Source organism: Melozone crissalis, unplaced genomic scaffold (assembly GCF_028551555.1).
Source record: "Melozone crissalis strain CALT ecotype California unplaced genomic scaffold, PUWL_Pcris_2 ptg000018l_1, whole genome shotgun sequence".
In the NCBI taxonomy this organism is placed as follows: domain Eukaryota; kingdom Metazoa; phylum Chordata; class Aves; order Passeriformes; family Passerellidae; genus Melozone; species Melozone crissalis.
In genome coordinates, this window is record NW_026535796.1 from 5,561,987 (window position 1) to 5,587,833 (window position 25,847).

At 40.1% G+C, this 25,847-nt stretch overlaps 1 protein-coding gene across 4 annotated transcripts in view; it reads left to right on the forward strand.

The window, feature by feature from the left end:
* DENND5A (DENN domain containing 5A) overlaps positions 1–25,847 on the forward strand; it is a 62,774-nt gene that overhangs the window by 23,018 nt on the left and 13,909 nt on the right. For 2 of the 4 annotated variants that reach the window (XM_054275466.1, XM_054275467.1), the window contains 10 exons: positions 4,094–4,281; positions 13,348–13,665; positions 14,966–15,181; positions 16,092–16,326; positions 16,786–16,936; positions 17,547–17,640; positions 20,623–20,754; positions 22,284–22,436; positions 23,265–23,369; positions 25,576–25,660. In XM_054275466.1, coding sequence (XP_054131441.1) covers positions 4,094–4,281; positions 13,348–13,665; positions 14,966–15,181; positions 16,092–16,326; positions 16,786–16,936; positions 17,547–17,640; positions 20,623–20,754; positions 22,284–22,436; positions 23,265–23,369; positions 25,576–25,660 — 1,677 coding nt within the window. The remainder of the gene's footprint in view (positions 1–4,093; positions 4,282–13,347; positions 13,666–14,965; positions 15,182–16,091; positions 16,327–16,785; positions 16,937–17,546; positions 17,641–20,622; positions 20,755–22,283; positions 22,437–23,264; positions 23,370–25,575; positions 25,661–25,847) is intronic. The other 2 variants (XM_054275468.1, XM_054275469.1) reach the window with 1 other exon arrangement.

Below are 25,847 nucleotides of genomic sequence, written 5' to 3' on the forward strand. Positions count from 1 at the left end.
TGAGGTGACAGAAATTTCTTGTTCTCCCAGGTCAGGTGAGATTGTGACACTCATTGAGTGGATTTAAATTTAGAACAGTACACGTCAGGATCAACAGATTTGTAAGATTTACTTGGAAAAATACCCCTAAACCAAACACACACAAAATAATGAAAGACTACCAAAATAAAAACCAAACCCCAAACCTCTTGGAGGTCTGGTGGAACTAGATGATCTTGAGGTCCCTTCCAACCCAAACCTTTTCATAATTATATGTCTCTATGAATTTGTTGCCAAGTGCAGTTCTTTTGGAAACAAATTATTTTAGTGTTTTAAGTTTCAGTCAGTCCTTGGAGTAGGAGTAACTTCACTTGGCAGAGGAAGTGTTTTGGTTTAAGATTCCTTTGACATGTTTCTGACTTGATGCTTCTGGAAATTCTCCTTTTGTCCCACTATGTTGGCACAGCCTTGTGTATTTTGGATTGCTGTAAGCCAAGTGTGGGGAATGAATGCCTCAATTGGATTGTCCTGTTGAGAGACCTGTCCAACATTTGGAAAAGTGCCAGAGAGGGAGGAATTTGAGGATGCTGCAAGTGCTGAGGAACTCTGGAAAGAGCCAGTGGTGCTGGAGGCCTGTGGGAAGTGCCCTGCCAGATATTCTGTGGGGGCTGGTTTGCATTCCTGCAATTTATGTTGCTCTTGTAACTGTGAAATAGACTTATTCCTTATCTCAGAGAGCACCTAGAGCTCTTCTGAAAAGTGTGTACTGAGTTAAGACAGCTGTGAAATCTGCTTGGAGGTAATTTTTCTAAACAGCTAGAAACAAAAAAAGGAGAAATGTAATGCACTGCTGCCACAGACTGTGCTCTAGGACAGTTTTATTTTCTGGGTGGCAGCTGTCTGCTGCCATGTTGCAGCACAAATAAGGGGTTTTTTTCTGCCCTGCCTTTGAATCACTCCTCCCCATCTTTGTTTCACTAGTTTAAAATGATGTTCATCCTGGAGATTTAAGGTATTAGTTTAATGTCTTTGCAGTATTACTCTGTGCTGCCTAGCTCTGATCTCTTACATAGGACACTCTGGTTATGCCTCCAGTGATTTAGGAACCTTGCTGCTTGAGTCCCTGTGCCAGACACACAACAGGAGATGCTGCACCCCACTGCTTCTGCTAACCACAGCTGGCTCTTACTGCAGCTGCAGGGGTTTTGAAGTGACTTGTGAGTTACTTGACAAATACAACAGTATTCCATTGTGATCCATGAAGTAGGAAGATGAAAAGAAAAAAGTGTTCCAAAATGTGATGGTATAATTGTTTTAAATTTGGCTGAGTCAGAGGATTTCTGTGGGCACTTGACAGACTTCTCTCTGGTAGAATGTGAAAATGGGGAGGTGGAATTATGGTTCTTAGAGCTGCCAGCTTCTTCCCATCCTGTTCCTCTTTTTCCAGGCACAGGGCCTCTCTATTTATTTTTTGATTTTTAAAATCTTCTACAGATAGATATTATTGTGTAACTTCTCATCCACACTTTAAGATATAATGTATTTTATTTACAGCTAGAATAACAAATCATGCTTTTTCTGTGTTCTTAAGTGGCCATATTAAAAAAGTAGTGGATTTTCTTTTCCTTGCCCAGTGATCAGTTAAGCATTTCCCATCTAACAGTGCCCTAGTCATATGTCATTATTTCCCTGCCAGTGCTTGTGTACAATACTAGGCCAAAAAATCATGTCATTGACACCAGAAAAAGCACATTCTGATTTCAAGGACAAGAAACAGCACTGTTGAAACACTTCTTCACTCTTTTAATCTTTTTGTTGTTGTTATTTTTAAATCTACTGTAATTCTTTGGTACAAGAACTGTGCTGCTTGCTTCTTTAAACCCAAAACTCCCTCCATACCCTCTCTGAGTAGGTATAGCTTATGAAAACATAGGAGTTATTTTGGTTTATATTTTCATGCTTCTTGCCTTTGTCCTTGCATTTTGCCAGTAGCAGAATGCAGTCACTGTTACTTGCAGGCTGCAGCTGGGCAGGCCAAATCTTTGGGAATGGCTGAAGCCGTGTGGATATCCAGGATGAGAGCTGCTTCTGCAGAGAGCTCCCTGGCAGGAGGTGCCTGCCCACTGGATAGAAATTCTGACCTATTGATGTTACTTTATAATTAATGTGGAAGGCTGATGCTAAAGTTAGCCTAATGACAGAGGGAGAAGTTGTATTTAAATTATCCAGCACGATCAGACAGGGGGTTTGTGTAGTAGGAAAACACTGTTTCTATTTTAAGGCTTGCACTTCCAGATAAACAATCTGAATACAAACCAGCTGCAATGTTTGTGTATCTATGGCTGCATTTAAAGGTCCTTTAAAAACTGAAGAAAATAGGGTATGGAATAGAATCTTCCTCTTCCCAAAGCTTATCATTAATTCATCACTTCTTTGCAGTCAGGCTGTGATTAAAGCTGCAAACCAATATGTAGGTGTGCAGGCAGAGGCTGGTGTCCTGGCAGAGTAGGGGAGTGTTGCTGTGATGTTCATTGGTATTTCAGTCCAAATCAGCTTTTGGCAAAACCTTTAACCTGTTTTAAGCTGTTCTCACCTGTTCTGGTTGAAGGGTCCTTCATGGCAGGTCTGCTCTGAGGCAGTGACAGGTAGCTCCATCAATAACCTTTTCTACCAGCACTGCTTGATGTGAAAATTAAAAATTAAAAACCTAAGTTGCAGAATTATGGGTGATGTTAGCAAAACCTGTGCTGAGTTCCTCTTAGGTTGTGGTGCTCTTTGCAGACCCCAAACTCTGCAACTTTTTCTCTAGACAAAATTAGTCATGAATGCCAAGAACTGAATTTCTTGGCTTTCTTTTTCCTGCTGTCTGAAGTCTTGAGTGGAGGCTGGCTAAAAGATAGAATCAAAGCCATCAATTTGGGAAGTGCACAGTTAAGCTTAATTTTTCTCCAGAGTGTTTAGAAAAATATTATTCTTGCAGTTTCCATCTGCCCTCTGTGACTGTGCAACAGCTTCAGAAACCTCAGCACCTGAGCTGCCCATTCAAGGGTCATTTTCAGTTTCACAGTGTCTGTAGTTCTGTGAAAGGAGAAGACAGGCATCCCCCACACACTTAATACTCACATATCAAGGTTACTGAGTTTTTCTCTTCCTTGTATTCCCTCCTCTTTCCTGGCTGGAATTGGATGTTGGTGCAGGCTCATGAAAAGGCATCCTGTGTCTCCAGTTAGTGCTGTATTTATAGCCCGGCAGAAGGCAGGAATTGCCCTAGTTGTGTGAGTGTTTTCTACCCTTTCCAGCCTGGCAGCTGGAAGGCTGTTGGGGTGTTTCAGCAGCTGTATTGGCACACACATCTGGTGCTGCCTCCCCCTTTATGGGATTTCAAAAACCCTTGGAGATGACTCTGTAGTTACAGATGAGGAGGGTGCAGTGTTTGCCCAGCACTGTGAACTGCTGTAGCCACCAGTGCTGCATAAAAAGATCTCTCAGTGTGTTGCACAGGTATTTTAACACTGCTCCTAAGTTCTAGGAGGACATGAGTTGTTTTTACATTGAACTGAGCCTTTGGTTGTGCATTGCAAAAGCTGAACAAAGCTGATCCTTTTCATTTTCTGCATAGTTATTTCAGTCACACTGTTGGCTTGGCTGCTATACAGCATGCTTTATGGACATTTAAACACTCTTTGAAAAAATGTTTATCTGAGAGATACCAGATGCCTTGGGTTGCATCCAAGGCTTCCATAGAAAGCCCTGAGCACAGAGAAAAGAAATTATTTCTGTTGTGTTTCTTAGCTGATTACAATATTGCTTCTGTGTTCAAACTGGTGCTCCTGGTGACCCTGGTATAGGTAGCAGAAAGTGACTTAGCATGCATTAAGGGTTAGTTTGCTCATTTCCATATGACTTGTAGAATGACCTACTTTAGGTTGAGCTCTCTCTGTTGTTTCAGCAAAATGTGCTGCGTGTGCAGGTCTGGGTTTTCATTATGATGCCACTCAGCTAACACTGGGTTTTGTGGTTTCTGTTTTCAAGCAACTTCTCATTTCTTTAATTTAAATTCATTTACTTAAAAGTATTTGTGAAAAAAAAATTTAATTTTCTTGATGTTTTTCAGATTATCAGAGGCTGATGACAGTGGCAGAGACCATCACAGCACTAATGTTTCCATTTCAGTGGCAGCACGTGTATGTTCCTATCCTTCCAGCATCCCTCCTTCATTTTCTAGATGCTCCTGTCCCTTACCTCATGGGCTTGCACTCTAATGGACTGGATGATAGGTCTAAGCTGGAACTTCCTCAAGAGGTGAGAGGAGCTTGTGTTGATTGATTAAATACTGTCCATGGCTATGAGGGAAGTGAGAAATGATCCAAAACACAAGTGCTAACTGTACCAGCCATTGCCAAGTTCTTGCTGGCTCTGATTTGGGATAGGTCTTTGCTTCTTAGAGATGCTGACAAAAATTTGGTGAAAAAGATAAAGCCCTGCTTTTGAAATTGTATGTTCTGATAGAATTCAACTGTAATTTTACAGGAACTGATGTACTGAAAATTGGTCAAAGAAGCTTCAGTTCATGGTCAGGTTCAGGGGGTATGCTTGGAGCAATGGGTGGTTTGCCAGAGGGGGGATTTATTGATACAAATGACAGAAGTTTGGGTTGGATAATTAAAGAGAAAATAAGTCATGAAGTGAGCATGAAAGAACATTTTTGTGCTGGAAACATTAGCCTTGTAATGCTGGGCAGTGCAGCGTGAGTTCCCCAGCTGTGGCCAAAAGGTTGTGGTGGTGAGTGAGCCGAGCTCAGCTGGCATCAGCACTGGGCTGGTTCCTGCTGTGTGGGTTTAGGCTGCTTTCCCTGCCCTGGACTTCTCTCCTGGGGTTGGTTTGCATGGACCCAGCCTGCCAGGTGTGTGCACAAAACCATTTCAGGTTTTCTCCTAGAGTGCCTGTGACGGTGTTCACGGGGGTCTGAGGATGAGGGAAGAGACGAGGATCTGACTCCATGTTTCAGAAAGCTTGATTTATTATTTTATTATATATATTATATTAAAACTATACTAAAAGAATAGAAGAAAGGATTTCATCAGAAGGCTAGCTAAGAATAGAAAAAGAATGGAATGATAAAAGCTTGTGTCTCGGACAGAGTCTGGTTAGCTGGACTGTGATTGGCCATTAATTAGAAACAAACACATGAGATCTACCTGTTGGATTCCACAGCAGTAGATAACCATTGTTTACATTTTGTTCCTGAGGCCTCTCAGCTTCTCAGGAGAAAAAATCCTAAGGAAAGGATTTTTCATAAAATGTCTGTGACATGTGCCAGCTTCAGTGTGCAGCAGAATGTCAGCGTGTCCCTGAGCCACTGCTGCTTTTTGGGGTGCTGCTGAGGGGCCCTGGGAGCAGCAGCCCTGGCCAGGGAGAAGGAAATGCTCTCTACAGCTTCTGCAGCCCCTCCTTGGGACTGGCACTGCCTTCAGCCTGCCTGGAGGTTGTCCTCATTTGTTTGATGCCCTGTTGAGTTCACAGCACTCCTTGCAGGGATGTGCCCAGAGAGTTCAGGGGCTGCTTGGGAGGGTCATGGCTACCCAGGGCAGCAGAGGAAGTGTCTGATCCCTGCTTACTGGCAGGTGTAACTTTGCAGGGCAGGAACTGTGTAAATCATGGGGAACACCCTACTTACAGGCCCTGGTAGGATTCTCTGCCTTTTTCTCTGACTCTGTTTTTTCTTCTATTACCACTTGCATTTCTGGGAAAGCGTGGCAGGCCCAGGGTTTTGTGGTGGTGCTGGTTTTTGTTTTCATTATCAGGCAGTGCTGCAGCATAGCTTGACACAAAAAACCCCCTTCCTTTTTGAAAAAGCTGCGTGAAATTAAAGACAAGATATTTTTGTGAACCTCCAGTCTGGTCTCCATGCCAACATTGCTCTTTTTCTCAAATCCATATGCTGGTAGTTTTCATTTGTTTTTCCTGGCAAGTTCAAAGTAAAACTTTTTTTTCTAAACTATTTTTTCCTATGAAAACTGGTGTTTAATCTCTTGATTTCTTCATTGTCTTGCTCTTTTTTTTTTAATTTTCCACTGGAATAATTTATAACAGAGTATTGTATGTTCTTGCCATGAAAACAACAGTCTATTGCTTTGGGTTACTGTTTTTTCAGAATTTTGGCTGTACTGACAGGCCTGATTAATATGGTTAGTACACTTTTTAGAGAGAATAGCTGATGAAATAAAATGAATGTGTGGATATGCATGTTAATATGCACCATGGATATTTTCACTGTTACCACAAGCTTCTAAAAGATTGTTCTCCTTTTGTAAAGAGCTTCCTCATTTTAAAATCACTGTAATACTTTGAACTAAATAAACATATTTTAATTTCAAATAGACATTTCAGTTATTTAAAAGATAGATAGATAGTTTTGGAAGGGATTTATCAGGTTATTTTGGAGGTTTAAAGTAGGGCAGTTGATCTATTTTTAGATGTTTGAAATGAAATCCAAGTACTATTAAAAAGTGATCTGACACCTCAATTTACATTTTGATTTACAGGTAGCCTTTTATGTGGAGGAGTAGATTTTTGCTAGTATCTTACAGAGATGAGAATTGTCTGGGAGGGGAGGACAGACAAGGCAGAAAGCAACAGCAACATCCCTATGTGGTGGAATTTGCTGTGAGACTTCCTTGTGCTTGTGAAGTTTCAGCTTTTCTCTTCCTTATTTGAAGAGTGAGCTCTTAAAACTTTGTGCACAATGAGTTTGAGCTAGTGTGAGAAGTCTTTCCCTTGGTAGTCACTGCTGGGTAAGGTTTCTTGTGAGCTCTTGAATCCTTTGCATTGCAGGCTGGAGATGTAGCTATGGCATAGAAGGGGACTGGACACTCCATTCTCTTAGGAAATACTAAAAAGTTATCCTGGACCAATACATTTGTTTATTCCAGGGGTTAAGTAGTCTGGGAAGAACAGGAGCTCACTATTATTGAGGTTTTCATCATAGGGAGTTTGCTTTGAAAAGCCCAGCTAACCAAGAAAGAAACCCACACAGACCCCCATAGAACAGCAAACAAAAACTGCCAGGCAACATGAATGATGTGTTGTTGTAGAACAGTAAAGGGGGCATATGGATTCCATTATTTGTACTTCAATAAAGACAAATTTATCATCAGTATCAGAGGGGCTATTAATACATTTAGCAGTGTTTATCTCTGAAGTTTGGAATGCATGTCAACCTTTATGAACTCATCAGGGTTATATGAGGAGCTCTTCTAGGCTCCTGATAGCAGAATTTTCCTCACTTGTCACAAAGGGCATACAAAGAGCTGTTCTGTCTTGTAATTTATTCTGAGTTCTGAAAAAAAAATTTTTTTCTTTGTCTTGAAACTGCCTAAGCTGCATCTCTGTTCCTAATCTATTTATGTGGATGTGTGGGACAGCTGCTGGAAAAGAAAGCAATATCAGATTTAAGCAGGGGCCAGACAGGTGAGCTTTGAGAGAAAATCTAGTTAGTGCTTCTCAGTTGAAGGGCATTGTGGAAGAAAATAATATTGCTGTCTAGCACAGCATGGATACCTCAGTGCCACTGTAGACTTCTTCATTGTGGTTTTATAATGAAGTTTTAAAAGGACTAATTTGTTTTGCTCAAAGTGTTTTAGGCTAATAATGTGAGAATACTGTCTGTCCCAACTCAGTTAGGTTTGGTTTGGTGTAAGTCTTGCACACGTATGCCCTTAAGGCTTGTTCTGGTGGCAGCCTCTCATATTTGGGTCACATCTGGTGTTTCCAGCTTTACAGCATGGAAATCCAGCTGAATCCTAGAAGTTAATGCTTGCAGCAGGTGATGATTAAAATATCCAACAAAAATGTTGTGTTAGTACAAAATTCAGTTTTAGGTTATCCCTTGGGTACATCGGAGCAGTTCCTGGTGGAGAATTCATTGAAGACCAGCAGTGACCTGCAGAGCTGACTCTGCAGCCCAGTAAAACCAGGAAATGCTGAGGTTTGGTGTGAATTAAGTTGAGTTGCTTGTGCATGCCAGCAGCAGAGTGCTCCTTCCCACAGGTGCTGCTGCTGTGCTGAGGGCTCTGTGTGTGCAGGAGCATCCTTGTGCTTTCCCTGGCTTGTGAGGAGCCCAGGAGGGAAGGGAGGGCATGGAAAAGCTGTGCTAGAATGGGGTGCTGCAGATGGCAGAGGGGAAGGGAAGAACCTGTGGCTGTTTTAGGTGTTGCTGGCAGAAGTGTGCTTTGTTTATCAGTGAAACTCATCAATAAAAGTGGTTTTAGCAGCTTCCTCTCAGATCACAAACCTAGCAAGTACTGAACTAAGATAGGGTTTTTTGATGTGTGTTTGCATTTCCTTCTAAAGAAACTTCTGCAGTGCTACAGAAATACATTTTTAACAAACAAGTTAAACCATTTCATGCAGCAGGATTTGTGTGTATATCTCACCACTGTAATTTAGGAGAATGGTAGAAATTTAAATTATTTTCAGTGGAACTAAGCAATGCTGAGTTTCCAGCACTGGTGAAATCAAAGTAGTACCTCATTAATAGGCCTGTTTTTAATGAAGTGATCCCAAGGGTCCTGGGCAGTAGCTTTTTCTGTTAAAAGTTGAAAGACTTTAAAACCTAAAATGCATTTTGCTGCTAGTATAAGACAGATTATATGTAATCTCAGTGTTTTTATTTCAGCCATTAAAAGGATGATTCAGTGCTAAACCTGAAGAAATTCTGTGGGTTTTTATTTTTGTATGTTGTTTCAGAAGATAAGAAAGGTCTCCTGAAAAGCATTTTTTCTTCTGATGCTAGCACATTAGACCAAGATAATTATTGAAAGATAATCACTGCTTTGTATGCATTCTCAGGCTGTCTGCTGCTGGCTTGATCCTTGATAATACTGCAAATTTCTTGGCAAACCAGAGTTTTATATTTTCTTGTGCTGCAGTGTGAGCAGCCACCTGAGGAGTTTCTGAAGGCTGCAGTGGCTTTGGGCTGTTAGCTGTTCTCACTCCCAAATTCTGGGAGTGGGCTGGCATGGAGGACAGCAGTGCTGACAGTAAGTGCAGGAGGTCCCCACTGGCTTAGAGGGAGTGGCACTTTGTGGTGGTGTTCACAAGGGTCCCAGCATGAGGGAAGAGATGAGAATGTTGACTCCATGTTTCAGAAGGCTTGATTTTTTTTTTTATTATATATATTATATTAAAACTGTACTAAAAGAATATAAGAAAGGATTTAATCATAAGGCTAGCTAAGAATAGAAAAGGAATGATAACAAAAGCTTCTTCCAAGCCAGCTGACAGTGATTGGCCATTAATTAGAAACAACCACATGAGACCAATCACAGACCCACCTGTTGCATTCCACAGCAGCAGATAACCATTGTTTACATTTTGTTCCTGAGGCCTCTCAGCTTCTCAGGAGGAAAAATCCTAAGGAAATGATTTTTCATAAAGCATGTCTGTGACAGCCCAGGAGCATCCTGCAGAACTGAGGCCCTCTGTAGACCCTTGTCCCAAGTCAGCCATGTGTGCACACAGCAAATCCATGTTCTCTGTGTGCTGGGGCACTGGGAGCTTTGCAAGGTTTGTAAGGTGGGGGAAAATGCTCAAAGGTGATTCAGGCTAGAGATCAGTGGGCTTTCGCCTTTCAGTGCTGTATTGAAGCAGAAGCTGAATAATTTCCTTCTGTGCTTTTGAGCAGAACTGAAAGGAAGGATGTGAGCTTGATGCAGGCTCTGCTAGATCTGTGTGGGGCTTTGGCCCTTATTGTACCTCAGGTCAGACTAAAGAATTGCAGTTGTCTTTGCTTTTGGGATGGATGGGTGTGCTCCAGACCCCCACTAAGGCCATGGAAAGTGGTGCTGTTGGCTTCAGGGGAACAGGCACTGGCACCAGGCACACAAACACTGATTTGCTTAGATGCACATTTCCAAGGTTTGTAAGGCTTTCACCTGGACACCCTGTTACTTGGAATACTAAAAGTTTATGGGAAGGACAGGTTTTTAAATTAGGATGTGACATCCTTGTTCCTTAGTGTAATGTCTCAGGAGAACCTTTTATTGTAGATGATGTAATGTGTCCTCTCCTGTGACAGACTGCTATTGAAGTGAAGTGGGGTGTAACTGTTTTGGGGTTTCTTTTGATCAGAAAACTGATATGTAAGCAACAAATAAAAGAATATGACTGTTCTAGAGACCTGAAATACCAAGTACCTAACTTAAGGATGCTCTTTCAATTATATCTCTACTTACACATATTGCAAAGTATCTTGTCTTTATATCATTTTAGTTTTGTGTGAGTAAAATAATAAACTGTGTCCATGTAGAGAACTGTCAGCTATTCACAGCCCACTCAGCTGTGCTGCCTCCAGAGACAGAATAACTAAAGCCTTGTGGCCAAAGAACTCCTTTATTTTTCTGCTTTGTGTACTTGGCCAGTTCCTAGCATGCAAAATGCTTTGGATGACCATGATTTCATAAATAATGAGTGCCTTGTAATTTTTTCTTACTTTTTGAGGAGGGGAGCCCTCTCTCCTTACTGTATTCCATTCTGTTGGATCTGCAGTGTGGCAGCATAGTGAGATTGACTGCTCTGGTGTCTGTCACTAATTTACTTCAGATTTCATTTTCATAGAAAAATACTGGTTTGGTACCTCTTGAAGGGCTGTGCATGGAGATGTTTTTGCCATTTCTGTTCCCTGAGGAGCATGGCCTGTTCAGAAGTTTTTGTGAAATTCTTGAGGATGACCTCAGCTTTCCTGAGTTCAGAGAGGCTGAAGTCACCTATGGAATCTTTGCTCATGGATAGTCCTCTATCTTATGTGTTATTTACCAGGCACTGGATAACTACAGAGTGTCCCTGAAAATATTCTTTACAGTCTATTTAGAGTATTGCTGCTCACTGACTTTTTAAAAAATGCTTCCATATAGGCCAGTTTCTAGAAAATGTAATTACAAGTTGCAAGATAAGCAATCATTGTTGGGAGCTCAGTGTATTTAAACTGTGTGTATTGCTCTTAGAGAGGAGCCCTGCAGAAGAGAAAATCACATATTGGAAGAATTAACCAGGTGTTAGCCCAGATATTTATAAGCAATTTTAGCAAACAATGAATTTGGCTTTTCCTTCCATTAGCAAGGAGTTTAATTTCAGTGTGAGGATTAGGGTTTCTGCATGGGTAAGGTTAATGTTTGAGTTCTTTTTGGCCAAGTGCTTTGTGGGTACAACCAAGCTTATTAAGCAAGAGTGATGTTTTCTGCAGAATCTGATCCAAAAAGGAAGGAAAGTGGAATGGCATCAATTAAAGAAAGTTGTAAAAGGAAGTAATACAATTAAACTGTGTGAAGAGTTTCTTATTGAGTCTGTCTTGCCGTTTTGCAGACTGCTTGAGGCAAATTCAATGCTTTTTGTTTCTCCCTCAGCACTGATTGGTAGGCATTGTGCCTGGTCTCAAAGCTTTATTTCTCTCCTGCCTTGAAGTGCTTACAGTGTTTCTGACAAATCCCAGCTGATTTGGCTTGTGGTTGTCACAGAACTGTGGGTACAGTGGGAGTCTTTAAGCTCCTCAGTTCAGGTTCTGACTTCAGATGCTGCCTTGGAGCAGTGCTGATATTTGGGGAATTTCAGCAATCACACCTGCCCTGCATAAAAACTTTCTAAGGTGCACTAGAAACTGTTTGAGAATCAATGTGTTAATTCTCTTTATTGACCTTGGATTCCTTTGCAGCACCTAATTCAATTTGTGATTTAATTTCCAGTAAAGCATCTATACAAGAGATATCAAATTGTTTTATATGCTTTCCTTTGAGCATAAGAAATCAATCTCCATATTGAAATGTTAGAACGTTAGGAAATAGAGAACTGGATTTATGCTTTCCTTTGTACTATGGGTAATATTGTAGCAGGGCATGAACTGGACTAGTTCTGTACAAGGTAGTGTGATATGTCCAGTGGAGTTCTGCTTTAAGAATTCTTTTTTCAGTTTAAATGTTGAAGGTTAATAAGATATTTGTGTTTTAAGGAGAGTTGACACCCTCTGTTCTATAGAAACCTGTCACAAGTACTAAATGTATATTTTCATAAGTTTACTTAGAGCAACAGATCTCATCAGGCACAGCTTATTCTAGTTTACCTATGGTCAGTCCCACAGAAATTCCTACCAGAACTCCTTGTAGCACTGATTTCTGGGATCATTCACCATTTATTCCATGTGAGGTTGATATCTTCTAATTATTTCTTTCCAATTAAATTGTGGTGGTGCTTCCATCCTCCTGCACTTACTGAATCACAGGGAGTAACTGGAGATCTGTCAGTTCTCATAGACCTGGAAAGTGTTTTTGCTGCCAAGCTGTAGTGAGGCCTGAATTCAGGGATGGCTCCTAGAATGATGCAATGCAGTTAGGTTGGAAGTACCACACATTCTGAGTGAAATGTTTTGTATGGTGAAGGTTAAACAGAACAGAGACAGTCCATGTTGATTCTGCAAGGAACAGAAACTGAAATGCTTCCACAGAAGAGCAAAGTTACTTCTCTGTTCTTAACTTTCCAGGCAGGTTTCACACATGACTGGGGTTCTTGCTGTGATGTGTGTAGTTATGTAATGTCTTGTACCCATTTGATTTTGCAATGCAGAAGGCAAAAGGGGGACCTCCCTCCTTGCCAAATAAAGAGTGAGGTAAACCTTGAAAGATGCAAAGCTTCTTTTGATCTTGCTGTGGAAGCCACATAAGTGGTTTTTCTTTTTGTTTTTTTTTTTTTTTCCTCACCTTGGTGTTTTTTGGTGGTAAATGAGTTGGAGATTGGAACAAAAAAACAGAATGGAAACTACTTAATTTAATTTTTCCCCTTGGAAACAAACTTGCTCATTCAAAGAATTGCCTTAGTTGTCAGGCAATTGCCTTTTGTTGCTTACAGAAAAAGGGATTATAACTTCATTGCACTTCTGCAGTATCAGCCTATCTTTTAGATGGAAATTTGCTAAATCTTTTAGAGAAATGCATTGATAATCTAAACAACAGGCAGTCACCTGCTTTTATACAAACATGTATAAAATAGAATTGCATCTATCCTGTGGTTAAAATTTACCTGTACATGGAAAAAATCACACATCTGTACCTAATTTATGTTATAATCTATTTTGTATGTAGTAAATGTCTGTAAAATTAGTCTTCTTTTTCAGTTGCCTCCTCAAAAGACCTGGAAATGTAAGTCTTTTGTTACATTCTTCAAAGCCAACCAACCAGTTCAGTTATGGTTGGGGCAACTCTGTTTTACAAAATAACCAAAAAAATGCAAATATATTTGAATCTTTAAGTAAGCACAAATCCCAAAGATTAATAATGTGCTTAGTGGTGCTGTAATGGTGTCCTGTTCTAAATTAAATCCCAGGCAAACCTGTGCTTTGTGGATGTAGACAACCATTTCATTGAGCTGCCAGAAGATCTACCCCAGTTTCCAAATAAACTTGAGTTCATTCAGGAAATTTCAGAGATCCTGATGGCTTTTGGAATTCCACCTGAGGGAAACCTGCACTGCAGTGAAAGTGCCTCCAAGATGAAGAGCCTCAGAGCATGTGACCTGGTTTCTGATAAAAGAAATGGGAACATAGCAGGATCACCTCTGAATTCCTATGAGCTGCTAAAGGAAAATGAGACTATTGCAAGACTCCAAGCACTTGTTAAAAGAACAGGTGTGAGTCTGGAAAAGGTAAGATATGAAATGAGCTGCACATCTCTCTGGTCCTGCAGTGGCAGATGGGCTGAAGTCATGGTCCAAAGATGCTGGATGTCTGTCTTCACTAGAAGGAACTTTCTCTTCCTTCATGTTCTCAATCCTTGTGAGCACCTGTAGAGACAAGGACAAGCTTAGGGGAGAGAGGGAATGGGATTTATCCCTGCAGCATCTGGGAGAACCTTTGCTATCCACCAAGTGTTTCTTTACCAAAATAATGTGTTTTAAAATAGCACTTTGCCTTGTTAATTCTTGATTTTAAGATTTATTCTAAATTTGCGCCACTATTTAATTCATTAAGTGGCTAAAATTGACATCTAGATAATGCTGAAGTTTGCATCCAGTCTTCTATAGATACCTTATTCATTCTGTCAAGAATATAGGTTATTTTGCTTATATGTAATATATTGGCCATGAGGTTACTGTGATGCTTTTTTCTGGTTAATGTTGCAGAGTTCATGACTGTCTGATTCCCTGCAAATGGACATGCACTTGGTGATCCTGATTGGATTTTTTGAGTGATTAGAATTGTGAAACAAAAAACAAATTGCAGCCTTTTGTGCATAAAATATACTACCTGAAAGACCTGGGAGTTTTTTGAGCTTTTGTGGAATGGAGTGAAGACTTTCACTGTTGGTGATTTTTTCCCCCCTATGAATTGAATATCTTAATTTTATTGGTTTTTTGATAAATTTTAGCCCACATCTTAACTGAAAATGCCTTTTCTTTTCTTAAGATTGCTCTGAGTTGTATAGTTGGGAATTGTGATTTACACTGCTAAGGACTTAGGCTACAGCAATTGGGTGCTAGTCATGCACAGCTTCTTGTTACTGTGCATTTGTCTTCATTTGAAAGCTGGTATGTGTTTAGCAGCTCTAAACCTGGAGTTATTTGACACCAGATATAGATTTGCCTAACATGCAAGTTTTTAGGGATAGTAAGAACCTTTGAAAAGCCTGTAGAGGTGGTTGAAGGGTAAGAGAAAGTTAAGTCTGTGGCATGCATGGGCATGTATATGGTTGTTATTTACCCTTTTTAAATTTAAAACATATCTAGTGCTAACAGTACTAAAGTAAGTTTTGGTTTATTATGAGAAATTTTCTAGGCAAAGGTTTCTGTCTGCATTTTTTTGATTTTGCTCTTTACAGTAATTATTTTTCTTTATTGAAATGTTGACTTGAAGAGTAACAACTGAATGGCACATGAAATCGTGTATGCCTGGAATACCTGACAAAGCATCAATACAAATTATTTGTGTTTTCCCTTGCTTTTTCAGCTGGAGGTACGAGAAGAGACCAGTAGCAAAAAGGATCTTAAAATTCAGTGTGATGAGGAAGAATTCAAGATTTACCAGCTGAACATTCAGATTCGGGAAGTTTTTGCCAACCGCTTCACACAAATGTTTGCAGATTATGAAGTGTTTGTCATTCAGCCCAGCCAGGACAAGGAATCCTGGTTTACAAACAGAGAACAGATGCAAAACTTTGATAAAGTAAGTTGTAATAAAAAGGTAGATCAATGTAAGAGGTAAAACAGTACTCAAACTTAAGGCTTTGTGTATTGGGCCATCAGATGGAAAACTGTACTGTAAAAAAGGTAATTTCTTCTTTAAATTTCAGTGTTCCCAAAAAAGTCACATCTAAAATATGTGGAAAAGTATATACAAATACAGACTTGGAGAGCTAAAGATTCTCTCAAGAATACTGTATTAAAATGCAGCTTGCTCTTGCAAAAAAAGCTTAGAAAGTCTGTCTTAAGAGCTAACCTCCACATTAAGGTTAAATATTACAAGTGGAAACTGTTTGATTTTTAACCAGAGCAATTGCCAAATATGTTAATGAATTCAGTCATGACCCCAAATAATGCTTATGCACATGTGCACCAAATGTATTCCTAACTCTTTTGTAGAGAAACATAAGACCCAGTTCGTCAAATTTTTGCTCTGTCTTCTTTGCTGGAGGTATTTGTGAGCAGGAGAGCTCACATGGATGACGACTGTTGCAGCACTGTCTGCTAAAATATTCATGTGATTCCCCCCAAGTTGTATGAAAAGATTCCCATTGATTTCACAAGCTGTGAGCCCAGCCAGAAGTAGCAAATATGCACACCTGCAGTACTGATGGTGTGGTTTGCTGGGATCCTGTTGAAATTTTTAGGAGATGAAGGAAATGCTAAAATCACAGTGTACCAGTTATTGTGCTGTACAGTAGGTGATTGTCCTGATTCTGAAAATTTCATACAGACTGCCTGTTTTGGGGATAGAATTGATGTGTATAATAAACCCAGGCTTTAAGTGGCACCAAAGCACTCTCATACATGCTTGATCAGAAAAATTGGTGCTTCTGGTGGATGTGTCTCTCTTTGCAGACTCCCAAACACTCTTATCTCTTCCTGTCTCTTAGGCTTCTTTCTTGTCTGACCAGCCTGAACCTTACTTGCCTTTCCTCTCGAGATTCCTGGAGACCCAAATGTTTGCTTCCTTCATTGACAATAAGATTATGTGCCATGATGAAGATGACAAGGACCCTGTTTTGAGAGTTTTTGATTCCAGGGTGGATAAAATCAGGCTGCTGAATGTCAGGACACCGACTCTGCGCACATCTATGTATCAGAAATGCACAACCATTGATGAGGCTGGTAAGGGCCATGAGGCACTTGCTTGGCAGTTAGTGCAACTGGTCAGTGCTGTTTGTTGTAGACATTAGATTAAGTAATGATTCATGCTTTGAAACCTCAAAAAACCCAGATCAAAATAGTAGAGATGTAAAGCTTAAATGGGGGACTAAACGTTTTCTGTGATGTTGAGGTGTGAGATGAAATTAATGTAAGGTAGAACTCAGATGTTTTCCTGCATGCTTGGTGTGTGAAAGATGTCTGAGCTTAAGAAGATAAACATTTTTCTCCTTTTGGTGGCATTTTTTGTCAGAAACACTCTTGTACTAATGTCCCTGTTGTGTACTAATGTCCCTGTTGAAATCAGTAAGCAGCTTCCACCTCTTCCTTTAATTTGACATCTGCTTTTAATTGAAAATATGTGTTTATAGATACATGTCTGATTAAAACACCTTAACAAATTTAACCTTCTTACTATTTCAGAGAAATCTATTGAATTAAGGCTGGCAAAAATAGATCACACTGCAGTTCACCCACACTTGCTGGACATGAAAATTGGACAAGGGAAATATGAGCTTGGATTTTTTCCTAAGCTTCAGTCTGATGTTTTATCCACTGGCCCAGCAAGCAACAAGTGAGTAAGCTAAGGCAACAGGTGCTGAATCTTGGCAAGATCTATAGAACAGTACTAAAGCAAAGTCTTAAAAAGCAAAGTCAGTTTTGGGGTTGTTTTTTTCAAGTGGGAGCAGATCAGATGATGTGGGGTGGGGTTTTTGCTATGTGTGGTTTGATTTTTTTTTCTTTTTTAAATACAGACTTCTTGAAGCAAATTATTTACTGAAGAAAGCACTCTTATGTTTGAGATGATAGTTTTTGTACTTTGAGTTACTTCAATTATTGTCAATATAAAAGCAGATCCCCTTATTTGATCTTATGTAGGAACTAGCAAATATTTTAGGATATTTTCTTATAAAAACCTTGAAGTGGGAGGGGCAATGCTTAAAATGACCAAAAAAAAGGAAAAATACAGAGCAAATGTATGTGATTGAATATTGTAAACCATTTTGATTGCCCAGTATTCCAGAGATTCTTTGTGTGTGTGTTTGCAGCTGCGCTTTGGCTGATGTAACTGATGTCAGCATGTTCACAAAGTGTAGAATGCATAGAATAAAGTGGAAACCTCTGATTGCCTCTGCCTTTGCCCTGCCTCCTGACACTTGGCTGATGTTATTCCCCACGTGCAGGTGGACAAAGAGGAATGCTCCTGCTCAGTGGAGGCGCAAGGACAGGCAGAAGCAGCACACGGAGCACCTGCGTCTGGACAATGACCAGAGAGAGGTGAAAATTGCTCAGCTCTAGAGATCTGATTTTTTTTCTTTCCTAATGGCCTGAGAAATGCTCTGCAACCTTTATGAAATGTCTAGACAGTTACTTGCAGTTCTTGTCTGCTCTCCCTTAAGTGTATTTAATACAAATGAAGTAGCAGACCAAAAATACTTACTTTTCTTATTATAAAAGTTATGTCATTTTTGTCCCTTCTCAGGACAAAATTATTTCATCCTACATATAGGAGAGTTCTCTGAAAATATAATCATATGATTTCAAGTTGTTCTGTTGTGTTTTTTTTTTTTTTCTTTTAAAGGGGATGAGTGGGAAGAGGGGAATTAATAGTTTTCAGCCATCTATTTCCTATCTCTGAATAACGTAGTGACCCTGTGTTTCTTTTGTGTATTTGATGGAGGAAACATAACCACCTCTAGAAAGGGATTAATTTCATCCTAAAATCAGGAGCATTGCCTTTTGGCCTAAGTGTCTTCTGTAGACCATAACAAAAGTATTAAGGTGACAGAGTGAGAGACAGCCTCATTGCTAAGGTGAGAGTGTGAAGCCCACCCAGACTGTCACATTTGTGGCTGCCTGTTTTTGCACAGTGCAGTCTGATGCTGATTTACCTACCTTCTGAACTGATAAACATCTCTCACCACTGCTCCTACAGCTGACACAGTTTTTCTTTGTGGTGAAGTGGTTTTGAAAGATCTGGGTGAAGTGAACTAATTACAGTACAGTTTCTGATTCATATGGTACAGACTGCAAACTGTTACACCAGGTGTTGATTTATGGGTAATTCCAAGAATAGACTGGCTCAAAATTTTAGAGGTTTTTTATTTGTTTACTAATCTCAGAGTTTTGCTTTTGTTTGTGTGTTGTTCATTGAAAACAATATTCTTTTGCCTTGTTAAATATCCTTAGAAAAGCTTAGTTTTGAATTTTAGTAGTCTTGTGTCTGTTAGGATAGTGTTTTGAAACTCAAGTGTGTTTGTTCAGTTCATCCTTTTATGGTAGTGATGGATTTAATTGTCTTCCTAGTGTACTCAGTTCCAGAATTTACTTACTGGTTTGTTAAAATTTTGTTGAATTATAGTGTCATCTCTGTCATCCATAACCATGTAACAGAAAAATGTCTGCATAATAAAAAACCTCTACGAGTAGTTTCTGGCTTTGACATGTTCCATATGCTCAGCTAACTCTAAAGTGCTTTTTATTAGATGTAACAAAAATTAATAGTAGTTGATTTCTAAACTCATTACTGTGCTAAACAACACAATTGTTAAAGCATGTAAGCTTCTGAGCTAATTACAAAGGCAAAAATCTACCTCTGGTCTCTGGGGTGTTTTGTTTGTTTTGTTTTTTAACTGATTCCTCACAAGTTCATTTCCTATAGGAGTTATTCTGTTGCAAAAGGCAAAAAATATCTGAGGAATAAATACTTTGAAATGCATGCTCAGCTGGGGGTACTGAGTGCCAGTGGTACTGGTGCTGCTGTTTTAGGGGTTTATGCTGCACCTCTTTGATGACATAATGGTGGATGAACATGGATCCCTTCCCTGGGTGAACCTCAGACTCCACAGTAAATTTGAGAGTGGGGAGGGAGCTCTGCTGAGATGAATACTGGGGGTCAGGCTGAGCAGGAGGTGTCAAACTGCAGCCTTGGGAGTTTTAAACTAATTGAAGCTTTGTGGCAGCCAACAAAAATCTGTGCAATGGAGACTTTTTACTTGCAAACATTTGTGCCCAGTGGAGGGCAGAGTTTACACCAATCCACTGATTTAACACCATCTTTTCTTTTTTCCTTTCAGATTCATTACTTACGAATTTATGTTTATGTTGAATGCTTGGGAGTTCTGCATTGTATTTTGTCTTCACTCTTTTCCTTTTCTGTTTTGCATGCTTGCTTTTATTACTTCGTATGTCTTACCACTTTCACTTTACATCTGCTTGGCTTTTTGCTACCAACTTATCCTGCCAGCACCTGGACTTTTCCATGTCAGAGCTTCAGTTGCAGTTATGTTTATGGGACCAGCATGATTGGCCCTTCATGCCCTCTATAAAATCTGTGTCAGAGCATTATCTGGTATGTCCAATGCACAATATGACTGTAATCATAGTTCTGGATAAAGATGCATAATTTAATGTATATATCATAGCTCTTTAGTGCAAGGCCAGCGGAGAAAATGGGGTTTTCCCTCTTTGTTGTGTCTGACAGATCTATTCACTGACATTTCAGTTGGTCATTATTTCAATGTAAGCTAGAGAGGTTTCCTTTTAATTTGACATGTGTACTAATCCTGAGTATTCCATCAGTGACTGTACAGGACTTTGTCACTAATTGTCATTTAGCTGTGCCCCAACCAACCTGTGATCACCTGGCTTCCAAAATATTTGTCACATCTCTCTTGTCCCTGGGGTGAAAACAAAGGCAACTCCTTGATGGCAGTAATAGGAGCAGAAGAGCACTTTTGAGTAGAGTGGGTTCAGGAAATTATTTTCCTCAAAAATGCAGCTGGTTCACAGCTGAGAGTAGTTGCTGTCATTTGCATTTTGCAGCTGCTTTCTGAAAGAGCAAAGTTTTCTTGCAGTCCTCATGTAGACCAGTCTGTCACTTGAATACTCTTGGTCTGGGCAGTTTTAGCAAATTTTCATTTAAATAAAAAAAAAAGACAATTGACAGTGGTGTAGGGTGTAGTTGAATCTCTATGCATCTTGAATATCCTTGGCAGTTTGTATTGTGTTTTGTAATTTAGCAATGTGTGTTCTAATACTGTGTAGCCAATATAAATGGGGATCTGACCTCTGGTGAAATAGCAGTTTTAAGTGTCTCAGCCCTAAATAATGCTGGATAAAAAAGGGCCTTTTCTGAAAGAGGAGATCCTTTCCTCTTCACTCCAGAGGTGTGGGTTATAAAGATAAATTTACCTTTTCCTCTCAGCCAAGAAGTCTCACTTGCACTTTTGTCTGTGTCCATTTTGTCCCCCAATGCAGAAGTACATCCAGGAAGCCAGGAACCTGGGCAGCACCATCCGGCAGCCCAAGCTCTCCAACCTCTCTCCATCAGTAATTGCACAAACAAACTGGAAGTTTGTAGAAGGCTTGTTGAAGGAATGCAGAAATAAGGTAATACAGAGAACAGTCCTGCTCTCCTGCACCTCATATCCTGCACCTCATATCCATCCTTTCTGGACCATTTTGTATCCAGGATGTTTGAAACCCCCCCACTTTTCTACCATCTGTTTCTGCTTTTTCCCTATAAGGATTTTTGCATGGTGGTGAGAAATTAATGAAGAGATAATGTATTCAGAAATTCTGCAAGGAGCAGAGACTTTATCAAGCAGATTTATGATAGAGATTGAATATTCTGAAGGGTCTTTACCATCCTGCTGCCCAAGTCTATTATAGCACATTTCAGTTATAACTAATGAGACAGTACAATTTTAAGAGGAGGAAATAGTCCAAAAGAGAGGCTTGTGGGGAAAATACAGCAGCTTTTCTCACAACTGCATTTCTGAGGTGTATGCTTTTAAGCACTTAAGAAAGAAATTTGGCATTAATTTGTAGACATGCTTCACCAGTACATATTTGACAACATATTAATCTGAAGCAAATGTTAATGTTTATAAAAATACAGCAAAGAGAATAATTATGAGATAGACACATTCTTGCCTAAAGTAGTAGAGGTACTACAGTAATTATATACAACTTTTCATAAAACTCTATTTAATATGTGCATCTACTTCTGATTTCAATCTATGGAATTGTCGAAATAATCCTCATCCCTTAATAGAGGCACAATAGATGGTGAAAGTTTTTGAAGGTGGACTTGGCTCTGTGACAGTGAGAAATTGCCAGAGGGAGTGAGGGGGAGAAGCAGCTAGGGGACTAACTTTGGACTTCATCTCCAGCAAGACTGTGCAGAGGTGCTTAAGGGAGTATTCCTCATTTGAAAGCAAGTCCAGAATAGGAACAAAGATGAAAAAATATGTAAGAGACAAGTGGAACTGCTTCCCTCACCATTTTTCCCTCCAGTTGCATGTATGATGAATGTGACTGGAAGACTGTATTTCAGGAGCTGGTGAAAGTTTTGGTGGGCAGTATGAAATTGTGCAGTTTAGGAGAATTGGCTCATGGGGAAGCTCAAGAGGTGCACTCCAGAATGGGTTTGGTTTAATCCAAATGCCCTTCTGGCAGAGCAGCATCTCCCAGGAATGACATACCTGTGCTGCTTGGAAACACTTGGGTGCATTCACCTCCCCTGGGAGGAGGGGTACAAAGTGTCCTGCTCTTGGGGAGTGCATCCAGTAGGCACCAAAGTACCCAAGATCTGTTTTGTGGCCTTGCTGCTGAGCATCCAGCTTGTTAGTGTGGGACCTGCTGTTCCCTTTGTTGGGGTCACTCTGTGGAGGATGATGTGCCCCTTTGCAAACCCTTTTTTAGAAAAACAGAAGATGAGCACTGCTGCTGTCCAGGCTTGAAAACCAGGATAAAGGAAGGGCAGGTCTGCACTAATGCCAGAAATACATATATACAGCCAGTTATTCTGCCAAAACTTTGTTAGCATGTGCTTCCTTATTGGTCATTTTAAAAGTGTAAGTGATCTTGGGAATTCCTGGGAGAGATTTAACTCTCTTTTGCCTTGTCTTTTTAAGACTAAGAGAATGTTGGTTGAGAAAATGGGTCGAGAAGCTGTGGAGCTTGGTCATGGTGAAGTGAATATCACAGGAGTGGAAGAGAACACCCTGATAGCCAGTCTGTGTGACCTCTTGGAAAGAATATGGAGCCACGGTCTGCAAGTCAAACAGGTGAGGAATAAATATTCCTGCACATTGCAGAGCACACTTTCCTGAAGTTGAGTTATGCTGTTCTTCTCTCTACTTTCAGAGAACACCTTTAGTGTGTATGTAGATGTGTTAAAATACTTGTGTGACCTGCAGTCTTTTTTATGTCAGTTCCTACCCCCTGTGTGTCTCCGTGTTGTGGGATATGTGCAAGTGTATCTGTAGATGTGTTCCACAGATGACTTCTTGGAAGATTCTCCATTTAACCTGGGGTTTTCAATTGGTTTGGTGGGTTTTGGTAGTTTTATTTAATAGGATGGTAAAAAAACTCCCAACTATTGGTGTGTTTTTAATATTTTTATTAATGAAGTTGCATAGGCTACAAGGCAGCCTATGCTAAATGCGGTCTCAGTGGGATGGGGGAATTGTTTTCCTGAAGGATAATTTAGTACTTCAAAGTAACAGTCTTGCTATTTTGGTTCTTCCTGGGTGCTGTAGGGGTACTTAAATTATGGTTACAAGATCACTAGCTAGAGGTGTTGGGGTTTTGTGTGAAATTAATAATTGTTTTGCTCTTCTGTTTGGAGTCACTTGTGGGACAAGATGGGGTTTGGATGGCCTTTACCAACTTTATTCCTTCCTTTTACAAAGGAGTAGCAGGGGTGGAGAAGATTATAACTTCTTTTTTTTTAAAGAATATATGTTCATAATCCAGCCAACTGCAATCCAGTACCTCTGTTCCCAGCAGCCAAACACCAGTGTTTAACTCTGCTCTCCTTCAAACTATCCAACAGTTTTCTATGTGAAGATTTACCATGTGATTCTCTCCCTTCCCTCTTGTATATCACTTAGGATAGAAGCTGTACTGCTTTCGTCTTAGAAGACAGAGCATCAGTTTACTCTGCCTCAAGCCAGGTTTGGGCCTTTCAGAGCAGCAGACGGCCAACCCTTCATAAGGTTAATGCTTTGGATTGATTGCAGATGTTGGCAAGCAGTGCTGAGTGCTGGAATAGATAGAGTGGTGGAATAGAATAGAGACCTGATGGAGGAAGTGCAGTGTATCTCACAGTATGATCCACAGTTTAAAAAAATCAAAAGTAAAAAAGCACCACCAGTTCTCTGTGTGCTCTGGCCTTTATGAAATATGCAAAAGCCTGCTGTTTCATACATCGATTTGATTCCATTTTTCAATAATGAACCAAGGGAGACTCTTCTTTCTCAACTGACCATAGTAATGAGGATGGCTTTCCTTCCACCCATCCCTGCTTCTCCCTCTTCCCTGCTGATGAACCCAGTAGTCCTACATTAGCTACCTAGTGATTTTCCACATGCCAAGGGAATCCATGCCTTCCGTTGTCCTGAGCGACACGGGGCAGTTGTGATGCAGGATCTAATGGCTGAAGCAGTCTGGACTTTCAGAAGGCCTTGGTTATTCCCTTGCCCATTCTCTATCCCACTACTTTCCTTAGGCTGTCTTCCTTCCCCCTATAGATCCAGCTTGCCTCATCATTGCTATTTGGTGAAGTTAAAGGAGAGGTCCACGGTGCTGGAGGAGCGGGCAGACACTGCATGAGTCCTCACATCCATCATGGTTGTTGGCATCACTTTGCTGCAGGACCCTTGGTTGCTGCTTTCTGTGATCTGTTGCAGTTCTCCTTGCCATGGCAGCTGGTTGCTGAACACTAGACTGTGTGTGCATGTGTGTGTTTATTGGGAGCAAGCTCAGTTCTGGATGTAACTCTTTGCTGGGTGGTATTTTCATGCTCTTTTTTATCTGTTTATAATAAGACTTGGAATTTTGACTTTCCCTGTTGGATCTGTCATGTACACAGAAGGCACAATGGTTTTTTTTAATATCCTCACCACTGAATGCATATTTTTAATGGATTTTTGTCATCACAGATGTTACAGACAGTCTAGGATTTATTCTTCTGGAGGCCTGCCACTTCTGGAATAATCCCTCGTGATCAATAGTTCATTATGTCAGCTGCAGGGAGCTATAGCATGGAAATGGTTAGAGATTTTTGAATATAGTTAAAAAAAGAAAAAATTAAAGATGAACTATCATTACTGCACTTCTTGGAAGGCACTTAGATAATTTTAGATGAAATTGCTAGTGTGGAATTGACAACTATTGCTTTACAGTCGTGGCTTTTTACTGCACAAAGCTGTAAATAAAAATATGGCCTCGTAATATGACAGCTTTTCTGAAATGCAGAATTGCTAGATCTTTACTGGGATTTCAGGTTAATACAGTACTTTAGGAAGATAAGTAATACTAATTATCTGTCAGTAATTCCAATTGATGTGCTGGAGAGCCTCTGTTTGCTTACTGCTGCCTTTTTGCAGGTTTGCAAGCTTATGGTTTATTATGTGAAATATTTTATGATGAATCCAAGAATCTTTATAGCTGCTCAGTGAAAGATTTTCTCACTCTCTGCTTTAAGCCACCAGGGGTTTAAGAAAGCAGTATAATGAGCAAGGTGTTCTTTTTAACTTCAGATGATGGATTTATCTTGGCCTAAATACTACATCCCAAATTTTAACTTTTAAGTTGGTTTTACAGTGTGTAGAACTGGGGTATTTTTGCTGATAAGCTTTCACTGTCCTGCTTTTATTTTGGGATATTTTACTGTGTTTGTGATTATGCAGGTGCTTTGCTTGATGAAATTGAGGGGAATCTTTTGAGGTTGTAGAAATGGGCATCATTTATCCTTAGCCCTGAATGACCCTGAGGGGAGCAGGGCTTGGCCTGGGTGTCTCAGGCTGGCTCTGTGTCCCTTGTCATTTACTCTGGAGAGGCAGGGAGAGACCCACAGGACAGGTCACAGCCTCAGATTTGAAACTCCACAGCATTTTACAAGCCTTTGAGTGTTCTCTTGTATGCTAATGAACTAAGAGGGAAGAAGTTCCATTGACTTTTTTCATGTTTCCAGCATCATTAGATCCCAGTAGTCTGACTCTTGCTTTTCCTTCTCAGCCTCTTTACAACTCCCAAGCTCCTCCCACTTTTGTCTTATTTTTGGTTTTTATCATTGAGTTTATAAGTAGAAACATCTTGAAAGCAAGTTTTTGTCATGGGTGATACTTTCAATCGTGTTTTAACTTTCTTTTTTTTTTTTTTGATTCAGGTAGTGATTTCTTTAATATTGTTTCATTTTAGGGAAAGTCTGCTTTGTGGTCTCATCTGTTACATTACTTAGAGAACAGACAAAGAAGAACCACATCAGGCAGCTTCAGTACCTCAGGTAAGATTGGCATCTGCTGGAAGAAGATGATTAAAAGCTGTGAGTAAGAGCTGCCTGCAGATTTACACCAAACAGTTTCTTCCCCTGGAAATACCCTTCACTCTATTTAACTGAATCAAGTGTTATGGCTCCTACAGGTTTAATATGGGCCTGGTGTGTTGTCTCAGTATGTTTTATGGAAAATAAA